Source organism: Embiotoca jacksoni, unplaced genomic scaffold, assembly GCF_022577435.1.
Source record: "Embiotoca jacksoni isolate LCO1_2020_lvr unplaced genomic scaffold, fEmbJac1.0.p SCAF_3, whole genome shotgun sequence".
Lineage (NCBI taxonomy): Eukaryota > Metazoa > Chordata > Actinopteri > Embiotocidae > Embiotoca > Embiotoca jacksoni.
The window spans coordinates 21,089,691-21,109,172 of NW_027185381.1; the positions used below are offsets into that span (position 1 = coordinate 21,089,691).

A 19,482-nucleotide genomic window follows, 5' to 3' on the forward strand; every position below is an offset into this window, starting at 1 on the left:
CATACTGAGGATTTGACTTCACTTTTTAAAAGGTCAATTTTTTTTAAAATCCAAGCTTTCTGGGGTTGGGCGATTTCCAGCCCTGGTTATGCGGCCAAGTGCATTAAGCTGCACAGATGAAGTGCCACGGCCAACCAAGCAAAAAAACAACTTGTGCCTGCCTCGGCCGGGTGGGCTGGGGTCAGTCCGGGTTTGGACTCTATAGTGCCTGGGGCGGCCTGGGACCTGGCCACCATTAATTACCACTAATGAGTTGAGCATGAGTGACTTGATTGTGATGGACTGAATCCCATTCATAGACAAAGGAGGGATACGGGATGTAACGCTGAGATGGGACATGTGGGAGAATGTGGCTGCGCTGGTTAAAGGGGTGTAGCTGCGAATATGCATTTTGATGGTGTATAAATAATTACTGAGGGGAGAAAACTTGATGAAGAGAAATGAGAAGAGGAAACAGCCTCCACTAGTGCTAGTTTTCCTTGTTTATGTTGTTGTATATATACATCTAAAGAAAACTTTGGTCATTTTAGAGCAAACTGTGAGTGTAAGGTCAGAAGTCTCTAAATTAAACAGTGTTAGTTGTGCGCTATTTATGTCTTTGAAAGACTTCAGTATCCGTGTTTTGCTGTTTTAAACTTCTAAGTGAACTCCATCTCACAGACTGAGTGGAGATTTAAATTGCTGCACTTGGCCGTTTCAACAATGACTCCCTTTTTGCGTTTATATTCCTGGCGTGCGCTGGGTATGAATCTCACAACTCTACAGAGTGAAGCGGGAAAAGAGGGATAATGTGTGTCTGCATGTGCACATAGCCTGTTACAAATGTGTGTGTGTGGCGTGCACATTCCAGCTCCATGTCCATGTGTTTGTATTTGAAGTGGCTGCTCTCTGCCAGCCATCCTCCTACGCCCTCTTTGCTTCTCACAGCAGAGCCAGTGTACCTGGAGGGGGGAGAAGCTGGGAAAACATGTGGGGGGAGAACCCGGAGAAGCAGGCGAGAGACCCCGCCCACATACTGCCTACAGCCGACCGGAGTTAGTTGGTGGAGGAGTGACACCCAAAAATATGATACCTTCAGTATATTTACTTTGGCTTGGTTTGCATGTTTCGTTAAAACTGTTGGCAGCGTGAGTTTTAACCTGCAGTTACAATCCTGCTTAGGGAACATATCCTTTTCTGAAACCTTGTGTTGTGTGAATTTTCTGCTGTTTTTGATGCACAAGGTAGCAGCATTGTTTCTAGCTCTTTAGTGTGTTCAAAGTAGGACATGTTTTTTTGGAAAGATGAGCATGCGCCACTGATTTAGGGAGTGATATTGCAAATTGCCCAATTACAGCTTGGCCGATGTTCACCCCCAAGTATGAGTGCAAATGTTCACTCATGAGACTTAACAAAGGGACCATTGTTTTTCTGTCAGACTGTCCACATTTTCCATAATAAGCAATGCAGCAGAGGTCACCAGGGCTTCTTCCCCTGAAGTTTACAGTATTGTTGAAAATTGAAGGATTACACGTCCGATACGAGTGCTCTCACATTATTGCGTAGTGACAGGGATATTTGCTAACAGCAGCCCTGAGCAGTGAGGGTCATCCCCTGGAGGAGGGGCAGGGGTAGTGGAGGAAGCAACAGGGAGCGGCACACAGCCCCAGGCCTCATAATTCTCTGCCAGGCATGGCCCACTTCCAGTTAGTGTCTCTGCTACATGCAGCCACTTTGCAAAGTCAGAATGATAGATTAGCCTAGGTGAGTTAAACAATTAGGGGGCAATTTGAAATTCTATGCCTCATAAATTGCTGATCTCCCACCCTGGAACAACTCCGGGAAGAGTAATGACTCAACACTCCGAAAAGAAAGTCAGATAAGCCACTCAAGCTGCTCTTTGATGTTAATAATAACAATATTAGGGGAAAGGGTTTTTTTTGACCATCAGGGACTAACTCCTGTGCCGTTTGGCTTTATCCTGTGTTGGAGGGTTTAAAAAAAGATGTTCAAAACCATAGAAACACACACTTACACACTTACACTAAGAGACAAATTGAAACACACACACACACACACACACACACACACACACACACACACACACACACACACGCATGCACAGGAAAGTATGCATTAAACTAAATATACAAACCCACACCACTGTGTGCATTTCATTTTTATCTTTATATGAACAGGACAACAGCATGGAGAGCTTCATAGTTTTACCACGTGCAGGTTGTTATCATGCAAGTGACTGATAACTGACTCGCCTGCCCACTGACAGCAGAATAAACCAGCATTTAGAAAGTAAATGAGGAGCTGGAGAGCAGGGCATGCAGCAGACATGACTCTGTAGTGATGCACAAGATGGCAGGGGTCTAGCTTGTCTGCTGGGATGGCAGCAGTTATCAGATTATTTCTGCCAGTTTGCAGAGATGAGTCTCCGGGGAGGAGCAGGGGGAGAACGGAGATCAATTTTGAGGTGAGTGGTTTGATATTACTGGATGGATATTACGCATGCAGTAGCTTGTGTGTCAATGGGTGCACATTTAAGTCATAACAAAAAGGGTTATAGGACTAAATAGAAAGAAAGCTGGATTTAGTTGAGCAAGTGGCCTGTTTGGAAAACAGAAAAGCAGGATTTTTAATGCAAATCTAGGTCTGTGTGCAGCATAGGAGCTGCTTGAATGAGGACCATATTTGGAAGGATAAAGCTGGTGTTGTTCTGTATTATTTTTCATACTATCACATTAATCCAGAAAAGATAAAACCATCAATGTGTCAGTCATTCTCAAAGGACTTTATGTCTACCTTTCCTATAAACTCAACACACATAAGACATAAATCTTAGGAACTGTATCAAATATTTGGTCTCTGTTTGAAAGAAGGCGAAATCATTTCCTAAAACAGCTAAAGACAGCTGCTTTTATCAAGTGTTACTCAAACAGGTAAATAGTGCATATGTTGGAGACTATTTTCAGATGCAGACTGTTATGCATTTAGTGTTGTAGTGGGTATTTACAGCACCCACATGTGGATAGTACATGGTGCGATTAAAAAGTTCAGAGACAGTAACGTATAGAGGGGGAAGCTATGACGTTGATGAGTAAGTCTTCCAAGTTACGTCACTTGATCAACATCAGCACCTGAGTTACATTGTTGTTGACAGTCTGACCCTCTAGGATGAATTCACAGTGCACAACCCCACAAATGTCAAAGAAAACTGACCTGACGTGCCTTCTCCAGTCTTGGAAAGCGACGTTTCAATACTCTTGAAACATGAGTACCACTCAAAACACCTCACTCAGGTCATTGCTTCATTGCTGTAGGCTTTTTAAAGCATTTCAAGGGTCTCTGTCGATTTCCTGAGTGTGACACAAAATTTGATGAGTGATCTCTGCTCAATTCCTCTGTGAAATTGCCAAAGCGCTACTACCAGTGGTTCAAAAAAAAAAAAAAAAACACGCAATGCTGATGTTTTTAAGTGATGTAACTTTGAATACTTACTCACAAAGATTATGGCTTCCCCCTACTCCATTCGCATTACTGAGCTATTTCTGTACAATGAGAACAAATTTAAAACATTTTGATTAAACTGCCCATGTTCAGTACTTGTCTGTGTAGTCGATTCATTGTTTGTTTCTTTCTTTCCCTGAAATATGTTGACAATATGAAAAAAAAGAATACAGCTGCAGTCATCTTTTGTCTCTGTGAGGCAGAGACATTTCAAATATCCATTTCCCTATATCCTCCACTGAGCAGGTTCTGCTGTGGATTGCAAACCATGGTGTCATCATTCGTCACTGCTCCTTACATCCATCACTTTGTGCCATGTTTTGCCCAGAATACTTTGAATCATCCCCTCTTCCCCCCACTGCAAATGTCTTGTTTGCTGCGTGTGTCGTCTCCTCCTGTGAACATTTTTCTTTTAAAAGTGACATTTACTCAAATCTTAGTCAGTCATTTAAAATATCAAAGATGAAGAGTAAGACTACCAGCCTCAGCAGAACATTTGTACCCATTAAAATCAATGCAAAGTCTATACAGTGTAGATTCAGGGTTTCAGAAATGTTCATTTGAAATAAAGTCACCGTAACAATGTTGGTAAACACCATTAATAGTGAATGAGGATTCATCTTGCACACACTCAAGACACACTGTCACATTGAAACACAGACAAAGTGATGCAGACACACACAGACGCCAACATTCATCCATGCCCACATTGCACACAGGCAGTGACTGGACCTTTCCTGCCTTAAGGACTTCCCGTCTTATCTACTTTGCACTTTGTTTCATATTTATGGAGTTTTAATGTCCAACAGCATTTTAACTTAAAAGCTTTAGGTGTTTACAAGCCGCTCAATATGATGTCACCCCTTTTAAAATGACCCAGAGGAAAATATCCCCTTGCAGCAAATCTCATTTTATGACATTAGTCATATCCTTTAATTACTCCCGTGCCCTCAGTGCTAAATGAGCAATTACTTCAGAACATTGTCGCATTTAGCAGGATTGCTGCTGTGTCTGTTTGTCAAAAATTCAGAGCCTTCTTATATTTTTCAGGGTAATTCACAAGTCCTTCCTTGATTTTACTCTAACGCAACAGACCATACAAAAAAAATGTTTTTTCATTCCCTGCCCATATCAGATTATATGAGGTAATTGTAAGAGAGAAAACACCGTAGAGCTTATTTTTCAGACTCTCCCAAAAGCTCATAGAGAAGTAGTGCAGGATGAGCCGGGAGATTACGGCTCAGTGACTTCAGATTTTTCCCTGCTACTGCTGATTGCCAGTATTGTCTGGAAAGCATCCTGCGGGAAGCGTGCGACTCGCAGATATTACACACACAGACTTATTACCCTTGACAGAAGAAATGAGATGAAAAGAGAGAAATAATAGCAAAAGAGCTGCGACCTCAGGGTGGAATAACACGCAGCCTGCAGGGAGGCTGGTTTCCCTCAGACTGGAGAAGATTGCGTAACTCTAGTTGTACCCTTGTTGTGCGTCGGTCACCCGTCACAAGTCCCTCGTTTGTGTGTGACTCGTATAGTATGTACTTGCACGTGTGTTTTTGTTTGATTTACATCGGTTTCCTTTTTTTAGCTCTTAGTTCCTGTGTTGCTATTTGTAATAATCCAGTGGTTTAAGACTTCACTCAGCTGACCTCTTCAACATTTTTTGCATTAGCCAATTGATGCTAATTAATTAAGTTCTTCATCATCTTTTACAAAGCAAAATGAATTTAAAGCCCAAAATTCTTATTCAAAAAAGGAACTGGAACCTGTGATTGAATTACAGACCTTTTAATACAGCAGTCAGTACCTAGATCTAAGGTATTGCTGCTTTCATTATATATATTAAATAGGTTTAAAAAATTTGAAATTTAGATGAGCAATATAAGAGTATTTTTTCATCCACCTGTTTTTATATGAATATTCATACAAAACAAACATAAAAACCATATTTTCATGGTTTTCCAGGATTTGATGATTGACTGGTGCTTTTTTAATGACATGGTCTTGACATCTTGAAGTACTCAGTCATGAACCTTTTCTGTTTACTGATGGGCAGGTAGCTTTTTCATCGAAAACATCTGATCAAGCAGTTGATGATTGTGTAGAAGCTGAACCAAAGCATTCACACTGTGATATGTAAAACCAAAACAATCTGCTTCAAGGCATCACAGCTGAGGGCAACTGCAGAGTTGGCTGATAAGTCTCTGTGGGTTTACCATTCACATTACATGTTGCCATTTTGTCCATTGTTAATATGAAATATTGATTAGTGCAGCTTTAATAAATGATTCTACAAATTGTACACATATTCCTAATGAAAATAATGCTTACCTCCCAGAAAACGAATAATTAATTAAAGTGCTGCCGACAGAAGCCACGCTTTATATGAAAGAGAAAATGTACTGAATCGGATGTGATCGCATTGGTCTGTTTGACTCTTGATTTGTTGATCTTGCTTCAAGCAGTGTCACTGACGAGGTGTGACTTCAATCAAGAAAATCTATCCTAAGACAAGATTGTACGCAGCGTTCACACTAACAACTGAAGCAGCAACACCTTGCAGGGCAGCAAGGTGACAAAACAATTTACTGTGTTGTTCATGGCTCCCGTGTCAGTGAGCAGAAGCCTATTGCAGTGTCCTTGAACAAAATGTGAGACGGTGACTGTCTCAGCTTCAAAAGACGCCGCTGTGCATCCGAACATGACCCATGACCTCTGCGTGGACGAAGGATGTCAATAAAGGATCAATACAGTATCACATACATTTTTGCATTCTTTATAATTAATTTAAAACAGGAGCAGAATAGCTCTGATGTGCTTACAGCACAGCAGGCTGTCCCCTCTGATGATCTGAAAACCAAAATAAACCTAACCCCACAGTTGGAACGCATTTCCTTTGGCAGTTTACTTATAGTTGTGTAAGAACACATCAGGAGGGTTGTGTGTTTCCTTCAGAGCGACGCATTATTCAAAGTTGGAAGCTTTTTCCGTTCTGTGTATTAGGGGCCGCAAGAGGATCTTCAACAGGCTGTGTCTTGAACATGGCTTCACAGCAAAATTTTTGTTTGGATTTCACTGAACACCGTGTTCAACCGCACAGCGGTCCCACTGAAGTCCCACTTCAAGTAGACATGAAAGTGCCTCGGATTAAGACTTTTTAATTACCAATAATTATCTTTCACGCACTTCAGTGTTGCATGTAACATGACTTGTTATACTTCTTTGCAGTTCCAGACTGTATTAGCATTCGTGTGTGTGTGTGTGTGTGTGTGTGTATGTGTGTGTGTGTGTGTGTGTGTGTGTGTGTGTGTGCGTGTGCGTGTGTGTGTGTGTGTACTTGTACAACTGTATTTAAGAGGACTAGTTTTCGTATGAGTCTATCGGAGTGGGGACATTTTGGCCGATTATCACATTCTCGCACCCCCTCAAAGGGCTGAGGGTTAATACTTGGTTTTAGGCTTAAGGCTAGTATTAAGTTTAGGTTAGGCCATAGGCACTTAGTTGTTGTGATTAAGGTTAACGGAAGAGGCTAGGGAGTGCATTATGTCAATCAATGTCCTCACAAAGATAGCTGAACAAACGTGTGTGTTTGGGGTTCATCTAGTGTTCACGTGCTCTCCTTCTGCCAGTCTCCTAATTTTAGAAGACATTTGCAAGCGCACATGCGTTTTCTCACATGACTCGTGCTTGCACAGTCTTCCTGTGGCTAATACAGAGCTAACCCATTAAAGATTTGTGGCTAGCTCAGACCATACTGTGGTCACCTGAGAACCCAAACTGAGACTATACCTCTGGAGATTTACCAGTGCATACCAACACTCCTTTTAAAAAAAAAAATAAATAAATAAATCCCGGTTTCATATTTACACCTCTCTTTCCACAGCTCAACACACGGTTACCATTATTCTGAATGAAAAAAAAAAAAGAAAAAAAAAAGCAGCCATTAGGAGTAAGAAAGGCGTTCTAACACATCCGAACACACGTTACTATGTTTCCTGCTTTCCACCGTGCTAGATTTCCCTCACTCGCTTGGTATACATATGGTGGCCATCTGGCCTTGGCAGAACAGCGATGGAAGCCCAGAGCGGGGCAGTGGTACGATGATCCATGTACAGTAAACACGTGATTAACCCTTTACAGCCAAAAGGATGCAAAAAAAGAAAGAAAAAAAAAATCACTTTCAATCACGTGTGTTTGCATTTTGCTTTTCTTTTTTTTTCTCTCCGTTTCTCTCTCTTTTTTTTTTTTTTCATTGGGTCTCTGTTGGATCGTGGCCAGGCATCAAATACTACGGTCAAGTCACATCTCAAATACGTCTCCTTCATCGTAGTGCTGCTTAAGTGCACCTGTTTGTACAGGAGACATCCATGATTTGTGTCTTGTGTCTCGCGTTTGTGCGGAACCCAAAGCCAGGTTTTCCTGCAGGGCTGAAGTATGTTTAGGGAAGTGCACTTATCTGTGCTTCCCTCCAGAATAGATTTAAATGCAGGGTAGGAGCCACTTCGAGGTCAGCATTCCTGCCCCGCTGCTCTAGTCAACCCTGAGACGAATCAGTGGTTTCAAAATACAGTAGTCTGCCCTCTGACAGACAGACCCGGAGAAAAACAGTGTGATGTTTGTTTATTCATAAACACTATCCCTGTAAGTATTGTATGGTGACATTATGGGGAGTGGGGGGGAGGAGGGAACTCTCATGCACAAGCGTTAAAATAAGATGACTGATTGCAGTCTCATGCCTGTACATGTCTGTGAATTCGTTGCTGGTGCCCGGTGATGCAAACACGTGTGTGTGTGTGTGTGCAAGTTCAAAATATTTTTGCATACACCAGCGTATACCAGGGTTTTTCTGAAAGTGCTTCGTAAACATAAAAGGATGAGAGGAAAACAAAAGGGCCGAAGGGAAAGAAAAAGCACAGTTTCTGGTGAGCCGTTGACAGTCATGGTTAGCGTTTGCTGTCGCTGGCTAGCTTACAGCAGTGGACCGTTTTGGGAGAAACAATGCAGAATTTGTAAATGGTACAGCAGTCAAATACATGTGAATGATGCTCTCTATAGTGACACACGTTATTTTACCGGAGCCCAGAAGGAACGTGTTCTTCTCCGTATGCTGTTAAGTGGTGGCTGACAGACAGCTTTTAGCTGCATTACTGCCCCCTTCTGGTGATAGCAGTGCATTACTACCACGCAGGGATAAAAACAAGAAATAAGGCAAGACGATAGTCGCATTAACTATTCAATTTGTTTTTGTTTTGAATGCGTATTTGAAAATTCTAAAATCATGACCCATCCCTCATTATTAATATCAGAGGGGCTTTGAGTTCCAACTTTATTACTTTATTTTTCCTGTTTTTCTAGCTGTATACAGTAGCCTTAAGATAATATTTTATGATGTTAATGAAATCAAATGGGGATCAAATGTAAAGCCACCATTGATATTAAATGAAATGTTTTATCTAGTACAATTTTTTTTTTTTTTTGCTATGCAGGGATCTGAGATTTTCGAAAAAGTGTTTTCTTAGCTTATCAAAGCTAATTGGCTGCTGGCTGTAGCTCAGTTTATCTTACACACACAAGAGGGGCATACATGTATTTCCCGAAATGTTACACCCAAATTCAAAGAAGTCAGCATTTAAAGCATCATAAAACAAAGATTAAAGATTGTATTTGTGGCTTTTTGTTTAACAAGACATGAGGAATACGTATTTGAGCACGCACTGGGTCTCTTCTGTGCAGCTGTCTATCACAGAATATGACTAAGGTTCATTCAGTGACATCTTAATGGGAAGTCCTGTACTCATTACTTCTTCTCCAGTGACAGTGTTTTGCCTGGAGGATAATCCAGCCTCCTCTCCTCTCTTCAGCGACACTGAATAGCTGCCATATGGCAAACAGGACTGGTCCGCTTAAAGAGAGGCAGGTGTCCAATATCACATCTCACCATTATTCATTGTAAGACAATAACCAACTGTTATAGCATCGTGATTATGACCAGTAAACAACTTGAAGCATTCTGTGCAGTCTTACTGTATTTGGTAAAACCCAAGAGCATTTCACTTCCTGGGAGATTTCCAGTGTAGTGGCAGAGTTACGTCAGGAGGAAGATACTGACGCAAACACACACACACACACACACACACACACACACACACACACACAGATAGAGAGAGAGAGAGAGACCACAGTGGCTGTTTGCCCGGCATGTAAAAGCTCCATCAGTTCCTCCCCGAGGGCAGACAGTGCCTTGCATTAGGACGCAGAGAGCCAGTGAGTCACCTTGCCTCAGTCCATCCTGAGAGCAATCCCCACTTCACTGTCAGCTGGTTCTGTTATTCCCCTGAACCAAGGTTAAGGAGCTGGACAGTTCAGAGCTCAAATGTGACAGTAACAGGGTTTTTTTTTCTTACAATTTATTCAACCATGTTTTTGCATTTTGACATATAGGAAAAACTCAGGGATTTCTGTTCTTTTGAAGCATCCTAGTAAGTCATGATAGAGTGCTAATGAGCCTACATTTATAATACTGTTACCCTAAAACACAAGCAGCTATATGCAATTCAGCCATCTTTAGTTTTATTAATTTCATTTGTAGTATTCCTGCTGTGACATGTCTAATAGGAGAAAGGCCTCTAACTCCTCAGATGGTTCTATTCATACATGTATAGTTTTTTTTCCAAGTTGTTGCTCTTGATATAAAACATTTTGAGCCGCATCTCGTCAATGAAGATAATTGTGATTTTAAATATTATTCTAACTTTTTATCAGAATTGATGATATCATTTATCAGACATTTGTGTAGAGATCTTTTGGACATCTAAAGTTTTTATTTATCGAATTCACCAAATCTTGAGGTGATCACAAGTCGGACTTTGACAAGCACTTACATATTTTTCAGTCACGCAACGTTGCTGAAAGGATGACAAGGTCGTGCAGTTGACCAGCCAGTCAACCACTTTGGTCCAGACTGAAATGTCTGAACGGCTGCGGTTGCAATTATGTTTTTTTTAATGCCGTTAATTCGAGATCACAAGTTCATTATTTCGTTGTCTCGATAAATCACAGCTCGTTTTCTCCTGACTGGTTAATTAATCTCATTATCACAAGACAACAACATGCTGATTTCTTGAGATAATGAGATAAGTTATCTTTGCACATCAGCAGTAGTGGAAGAAATATGAATTAAGCTTAAGTTAAAATAAAAATACCACACTGCAAAAAAAATACTAGACTACAAATGTGTAGTCCTACAGTGCACATGCTACATAACAGAAGAAGAAAATGTACCTAAAGTTTCAAACGTTAAAGCACTCAATGTAGAAAAATGGCTGATATACTTTTTTTTTTTTTTAAATATATAAGATTATTATTGCTCATGCATTTTAATTTCTACATTCCACCAATGGAAATCAAGCAGAAATCAGCTTTTTTTTTTTATTTTCGTAATAACAAGATAGCAAGATAAATGAATCCATTATCACAAAACAACTGGCTTTGTTTTTTCAAAAAACACAATTAATTACTCGTGATCTCGGGATAAATTATTGCAAGCACAACAATTCTCAGCTTCTGTACTTAAAAAAAAAAAAAAAGGGTGGCGTAAAAGGTTCACAATCCTGACTTTACAAATTTGCTTTCTTTTCCTCTGGTGACACCAGCAGGTGTAATTTTAATTGTTGAAATTACGTCTGTGATTCTATATGTTTTGTTAGAGACTCACATTAGGTTATCAAACTTTTCCAATACTTTATGGCCAAATATCTTCAAATCTTATGACATTCCCCTGCACTTCGGGTTCAGTGTTAATTAGTTAGCATGCAACTTCACTAAACTAAGCTGCTGAACGACATGAACCTGCTAAACATGAGCATATTATCATTGTCATTCCGAGTATGTTAACATGCTAATGTTGTGCCTTGTGTAGCTACAGCATCACAGCTTACGATTTATGCAGTTTTACAAAGTGGTAGAACCTGAAATTAGCTCCACTTGCTTGGGTATTTTTAAGTCATGAAGCAGAGGGAGGAAGACTTCCCAAACTTTTTTCTGGATTGCTATTTGGCACCAAACTTGCCTTCATAAACTTGTCTCTATTTTTACTCTCTTTCCTACAAGGTTCTAGGTCCACACATGTAGCCCTCCTATGTAACCCTGCACGAATGTGTGCGGTCAGAGCAACCCCCAACAGTAAATCTAATCAAGTCAAGTAGACAAATGAATAAGTAAAATACACAGATGGTAATGATAGGGTTAAAGTGTGTGAGACCTTTTTTTAATTTTTATTTTTTTTATTTATTTTTTTTATCCTTAAGCCAATTATAAAAAAATTGTAGTTCATGCCAAATCACACCTGGATGCCTTTAGTCTGGGCACATCAACAGAGGTGGGTCACGAGTCCTGCAGACACACTCCGAGTGGGCTATTTTAGTCTGATACATAATTGTCTGAGAGGAAGGTGGGAGGGAGGACGGTGCCAGGGTAGCCCCTCTGCTGTTTTAAATCGTTTAAGATGGATTTCCTGCAGTTTGTGCAACTGCTCTCCAAAGAGGGCACGTTGTGCGCAATAAAAGCAATAAAGGAGGTGTTTCAGAGTAATCCCTGCAGACAAGCTCCTGCAGAAACGGAAAGAAAGTTCCTTGTCTTTATAGTCTGTTGTGTTGGCTCCTTGGTGCCTTTGGCTGAAAACTGTCATGGTTCAGGACACCTGACACCGGAGTAGCAGATGGTGATGTCGCTCTTTGTTTCAGGTCGTGCAGGTTGTCAGCAGTTCTCTGGTGTTACCTCAACAAATAAAAATGAGATGGTGCCACGATTGCTGCTCCGCAAGCAGCTGCTCTCTTAATAAGCTAAATAACTGTGACTTATTACCCAGAAACCTATTTCCAGATGTTTTTACCCCACACTTTTTATTACTCGCATTATGCAAGGTGAATAGCAAACACTAAAATAGAGGAGCATTTCAAGCATGCCTTTTAAAATCAGCACATTTAAAACACTGCAGATTTAGTTACTATGTTCAAAGGAAATATGAAAGAGTGAGAATGAGGGCTGTATATTAAATTCAATTTTCAAATCAAAGAACAAGGCCCATCCTGGCATTATTATTTTCTTTGAACACTTCCAAATAATATTGGATCACTTTCCCCACATTATATTAAAGTAACATATATAGAGAGAATATATAACAGTGTTGTACTGCTACTAATAATATTGGTGTACAAAAATGGTAGAAATCAAACATTTGCAGTTCCTGGGGTACATTTACCGAAGTACTGTGCTTAATTGCAATTGTACTTTTACTTTACATGAGTACTTCCACTTCATGATACTTTATATGACCCCTACACAACATTTCAAAAGGAATTAATGTACTTTCCACACTATTCGACAGCTTTAGTTACTTTAAGGATGAAAATTTGACATAATGGATAATTAACAAACTTTTAAAATACAAGACATTGTTAAAAATTAAACCATTGCTTTTCAACCATTTATATCTTCTGTCATCTTGCAAAAATTTGTGTTTAGCTGGGTCACAAAAGCATATTTGTGGATCAGAATTTTTTATTTTTTCCTCTCCCAGTAATCATATGACGACCCCTCAGATTTATTTATACTGTTTATAAAACTGGACAGTAAAGTAGTTCAAACTAGTCCCACCTGCAGCAACTACAACAGTAACATGCTGTTTATGCACTGATGCTGTTAATACAATAATGATGTCATGCGGTATATGATAATATATCAGTCAGCGGGATAAAATGAGTGCTTCTAGTGCCTTAAGTACTTTTACTAGAGTATAATTTTTCATGCAGGACTTTTACTTGTTATGGAGTATTTTTAAATTTCTGTATTGGTACTTTTCTTAAGTAAAGGATCTGAATACTTTTTCCATCACTGTTGGGGAGTACTGCTATATATGTTAGAAAAGTTCTTGCAGTCCTGCATTGATGTACTAATCATACTCAGGCACCAGATAACAAAAGAAGTGGAATTAGTTATTGCAAAACATGGCAAGCATTAAATAAATGTGGCATGTTTGGAGAATATTTAATCTTTTCTTGAAGTTTTCACGTTGTCACTTTATGACACATTTTATATAACTCTCAAAAATGTTAGATTACTTTCCCTTCAGCATAAATAATCCATAAACCTTCTCCTTTACTGAACCCTTCCTCCTTACTCATCATTTTTTTTGCCGTCCTTTACTTTTGAATTTCCTCTTGTCGGAAAAGTAAAATGAATGACCTTTATGAACAACTGTCTGCTCCCACAAGCTCAGTAAATAGTGTTATGTTTGCCGCAGGCAGCATGTGCATTAAATTAGAGTGAGGAGACATTTAAACCAAAGCCACTTTTCTCTCTGTGATTACGGGGCTAAGTAGGGAGTCACAGCTTCTAGCCATTTCATAAGTTGACACCCTGCAAACACTAAGAAGGGTGCAGCACGAAGCTGCAGAGGGATAAGAAACTGTCAGCAGAGAGAAATGGAGAATCTGCCTCGTCACTGTCTGAGTGAGGAACAGTAACTAACACTTGGAGGTGTGAATAATGAATCCTCTAAATATTACACATTATTATCTTTGGGAGAAGTCTTTGACAGGTGTAACTAGGAGGCATAATTACTGCACTGTACGGTCGCCATTGTTTTCACAGCTGTTTATTATTCTTGATATAAACAATTACACACAGCTTCTCATGTGTTGAACCTTTGTATTCTTCATTAATATGATATATAAATAAAAAAAAGTAAGATATTGTGGACATTTAAGAGGGAATCTGTTTATTTTATTCCCTTCTTGTCCTGTAATGAGAAAACAAATTAATAACCAAACAAGTATTTAAATGTTCACTTTTACAGACTGCATGCTCGCCATAACTCTGATGTAATGTTCGTCTCTTCTTCACTCTCTCTCGCTCTCTCTCAGGTGTGCTCAGCCTCCCTGAGGGTCTGTCTCTTCACAGGGACCAGCAGCAGCAGCAGCAGCAGCAGCAGCAGCAGCAGCGAGCAGGGAAGAGTGGAGAGGGAAACACCTACAGTCAGTCTGAGCTGCGCTCCATTGAACAGTGCTTGTTGGCCACCAGAGTGGGCAGCATCTCTGAACTCAGTGAGTTGTACTGTAGCTATATATGTGTGTATATATATATATATATATATATATATATGTGTGTGAGTGTGGGTGTGACAAGAAAAGTCTGTACCGTCGAGCAGGGAAACGAGCTGCACTCACCAGTGTCAGATTATATTGTTATTATAATATAGAATTATAATATTGATGATATTTTTTACAATATTAGGCTTCTGATGCTTCGGGAAGACCCCTCTCTTTTTCAGTGTACACAATCAGAGGTCCATAGAAAACTATAGTCAACTGGAAATCTTCTTCACATTAGAGTTGGATTACATTATTGGTGGATGTGATAATGTGATGTTAACAAAAGCTAAAATATTGTCCCACTCTATCAGTAAATCACTGCGTCATAATCTGACTGTGCATGTGTTTGTGCACATTTAAATCAATGTGAATCCGCAGCAGTTGCTCTGTCAATTAGAGCAATCTTAATGAACCACAGCCGTTCATTCAAATGAAGGATTTTAGTTTATAAACTTGACAAGTCCTCCAAAGGTTTATTGGATATCTGTCTACTCCAAATGCCCTCATTGTGCAAAGAATAATAGACAACACAATGCTTTCAGAATACATTTAATCTGTACAAAGTCATTTACATAAGCTTTAAGTGTTTTTTTTGTATAATAATTATAGGTTTTCAGCATTATTTGAGAAATTATGTGCTGATTATGTTTCACATCATTGTCCTTGGTCATTAAAAAAAAAAAAAAAAGAAGCAAAAGTTATAGTAAACTACCAAAGTTCATGAGAGTTTCCACCTTGTTTTCAGTTTTTCAGGGGAAACTTTCGGACAAATGGTGCCTTAACAAATCTAGAGTGGCAAGCCGTGCTGCAAACCACTCAGTGCACAACGTCATCGCTGCCCATTTGATATAATCAGATATAATCACAGGATCGAGACGCTCATTTGAAGCGTTGAACGGGTTTGTCTCTGGCTGCGTGCAGCTCTGCGAGTCATTCCGGAAAACAAAGCAGTGTCCACTGACAGAAGAATAACAAATTAGATGCATAAGTACAGAAAGAAAAATAAACGATACGCATGCCAAATAATGGGGGAGAGGTCGTAAGGTCTATCTTTGTTGTCGTGGCTATCTGTACGTTAAGAAAAGACTGAGAGAATATTTCTGTATATCTAGTGTAAATGTTTATCATCGCAATAAACAGCGAGCCGATTCTCCTCACTGTATGTTTTCTCAGGAGTACCGAGGCAAATAGCCAGTCCTCTGTCCACTTTGTATTGATGAGGTCAAGCAAGGACTCCTTCTGTTATGTTGACTCAGCACACACACTGTGAGACAACAGAGGCGCTGATGGATAATAGCAGAGCTTAGTCCAGTGGTAATGCCACGAGCTCCGGAGAGGAATTCTGTAAATAACTACAGGATTTGCAAACAGTCACGCAGCTCAAGCTGAAACAAAATGAATAATTGAGAAAAGCAGGATAGCCAGGAATGATTGCACGCGGTCACATAGTGTGTTTGAAAGAGAGCAAGATAAGATGAGTGAAAGAATAACTGATGGAAAGGTTAGGGAGAAAGAAAGACCAACGGGAGTCTGATTTTCTACAATACATTTCGTGGAATAGAACAAAACTAGCCGCTCCAGAATAGTAAAATTTGCATCCTATCTGGGGACCGTCTTTTGCACTGGCATTCATTCATTTTTTTTAGAGGTTTGCCAGTGATTTACCTCTTTGTATTTTATAATTTTCTCTTCTGCCAAAATGCCAAATTAGCATATACTGTCTTTCAAATCCTGCAATTACTATTATTGTTGTTGTATCATCATCACTCAGTCCTGCTTCAGATATTGTTCCACGCATTGTTGTAAGTCATTTGGACAAACCTATTCTTAGAAGGCTGTAGTGATGGACAGAGGATAAAAAATACATACTGTATAGACACTCCATTTATATGTAAACCTATACAGCTGAAAAATACCAGGACCACAAAGTGAAACAAGGTCAAATGGCATTGACCTCTCTGTGCAGGTTGATATGTCTAGTGTCTCTAAACCCTATCACCACAAAGAATATCTCTAATTTTAAAGAAAGAATTATGAATCTCATGTAATTCTGTGGGGCTTGTGTTTTTTTTCTGAAAAAATATTATTTCCCTTTTAATTTTCAAATAGCATGCTTTCTTACTTAAATCACTTTCAGTAAAGATTCAATAATGCTAAAGCGTTGATGGTCTCAAATCTTACATCCCCCAAAGACTGAGATCCACATCCTCTCATAGGTCAGCCTGAATCTCTCCATCTTTTCTGTCTTTTTGCTGTAAACTGTTAATATGAAAATTATTCACTATGCAGCTACTGACCCTGACAGTCTGACCAATCAGCAAACGGTGGGAATTGTTTATATAATGCTAACAACAATGACCCCATATAGAACACACTGATCCAGAAAGTATTTCCCTTGATGGCTTTCTTTAAACACAGCTTTATTAAACCACATGGAGAAAAATGCAAAAGGTAAAAATCTCCCCATCACTGATATATTTTAGTTAGATTCATAATAACTCATGTAAAGTTCAAGCTATCCTCCAATTTTCAAAATTTCATGATCAAATTATTTTCTTTTGTTGGTCATATCTCTGGTTTTAACCTTTTCAGGGATTGTGTGAATCAGGACTGTTTTTACTGTAAGTGTTTCTGCAAAGAACTAACAGAGGATGCTGCTAATGGCCATCAGCGCTCTCATCACCTTTTGAAGATATTTTTTTATTTGGCAGCACTAAAAGCATCTAGATTTTTTTCACAAACTGTATCACTTCTGAAAACTGTGTTTATCTTTGACGGTACATGGGGGGGGGGGGAACAGTTGAATTTGATCAAAAATGTAACAATTTAATCCTTTTTGTGTTTTTTTGGTGGAAGGTGTTAACCATAGTGTTTTGCTTTGAGAGTATGGTTTTGATTGAACAGCTTAAATTTGGAAGTATGGACCTTGAATCAACTGAGCAACATGTCATCATAGAATACATTTCAACCATTCTTCAGTGTCTCTGTGAAGGTTTAGCTCTGGATCAACACGAATACCATTTTGTTTAACAGCTGCAGGTGATGAGTGGAGGATACCCACATGAAATGTAACAACTGTGTGTATTATCTCCCGTCCGCACTCCTCTAAGTACGTCTTCCTTCTCTAGAAACAACTCCAGAGACCTCTGACAGCAAGAGACTTGTCATGTGATGTCATGTTTGCGTGCAATTTTCTCCAAATTAACCTGTCCAGATTCTTGAGCAAGGCGGGTGTCGGGTCAAGACTCAAGAAAGATTAGTGTAGGGATGCTTTGTGCTTGTTCCTATCACTGATTGTTATGAATGATGTGAGGCCATACAGAAATATGAAGCAAAGATGATCAACATTGTTCTTAGCAAAGCTCCAAAAAGAGCCCTACATGTTATTGGATATGTGAGACAGTTGGTGGCTAAAATCTGTGGTTGTTTTCAAATGCACAAAACCAACAGCAGGAAGAATAGCTTAGCATCTTGTTGAGTCGGGATGGCCACAGGCAACCATTAAATGCAATCACGGCCGCATCGCAGCAAATAACCGAAACACAGAAATGATGACGATGGCAGCAGCTGCACCGTGCAGCAAGAACCAATTCATCAATACCCAAAGAAAAGCTGGTTACTGTGTATTTATTTCCCTATAAATATAATATATATATACATATATATATAGAGAGAGAGTGATGAGCAGTTATATTGTCATGTGGGTGATGCATTGCCAGGTGGGTGATGCATTGCCGGGTACTGACCTTAAAGGTGCCTACTCTTATAAAAAAGAAAACTCCTCGTAAATCAAAACGGTGCCATTATACCCTGGAAACTGGAATATTTGAGTGATTTTTGCTTCTTGAAGGAGATTATAAACCTTTGAAAACACAGAGCATTTCCCCCACTGCTGTAAGGTAATGACGGAGATACTTGAGGAGCAGAATCTGCTGTGTGTCCTCCACCGCTCCTCTCCTTGTTAGCATAAAGAATTAATCACCCAGGATGAGGTATTGATTAAAGGCTTGAATATTTTAATGAAAAGGCTATTGACATTTTAGCTTATAGACAGCGGTGCTTCTGTACGTCCTTCCTGGTCACTGAAAACAATGGGTTAATCCTTTTTTCAGGAGATATTTTTGTGCACACCTGCTGAAGGAGCGGCTGTAATCTCGCTTTAAACTGCTGGTGCTTCACTACTGTTGCACTCTTTCAGTGTTGGAAGTAATCAACATTCTCGGCCCTGCCAGTCCTGCGCTGCCAGCATAGGAAATGTCACAGACCAGCATAAATAAGACATGAGAACTGGCTGTTGCTGACCACCTCAGCTCCCCTTACCAAGCTTCTGAGGGCACTGTTACAAGCTTATCTGTATTCCCATTGGCACAATTAAAGAAAAGACAAGGCGGGGATCAGCAGATAGTGACAGAGAGAAAGTGCAAGATCCAAACTTAAAGTTTATACAAGAGGCGATCATTTACTGTCACAATATTTTCTGCTCGTTGCATCACAAGATGATGCCCAGCACATTTCACTGTTCGCATAGCACCACTGTTCCCATAGGACAGCCGAGAGATTGACTGTTTTATTCCATGAATGCTCCTCCCTCATTCAGACATCCTTTTCACACTCTCCTCGCACATTGTCGAGGCTAAATGGATTCTTGGCAAGCGCCAAATAGTGCAATTTTGATGCTAAACAAACCCTTTTGTCCATGGGAATGACTGTTTGTTCCCGCTCCGTATTGTATAGGCACAGTATATTCCATTTAGAACGTGCCGTCCTGTTCAATTACTTTTGTGCCTCGAATAGTATGAAACTGATCAGAACAATGTCACAGAGTGCTTTT

At 39.7% G+C, this 19,482-nt stretch overlaps 1 protein-coding gene across 3 annotated transcripts in view; it reads left to right on the top strand.

Annotated features, from left to right (window-relative positions):
- btbd11b (BTB (POZ) domain containing 11b) overlaps positions 1 to 19,482 on the top strand; it is a 71,323-nt gene that overhangs the window by 32,845 nt on the left and 18,996 nt on the right. For 2 of the 3 annotated variants that reach the window (XM_069162132.1, XM_069162133.1), the window contains exon 2: positions 14,424 to 14,603. In XM_069162132.1, coding sequence (XP_069018233.1) covers positions 14,424 to 14,603 — 180 coding nt within the window. Of the gene's footprint in view, positions 1 to 14,423; positions 14,608 to 19,482 lie in introns of all 3 variants that reach the window. The other variant, XM_069162135.1, reaches the window with a different exon arrangement.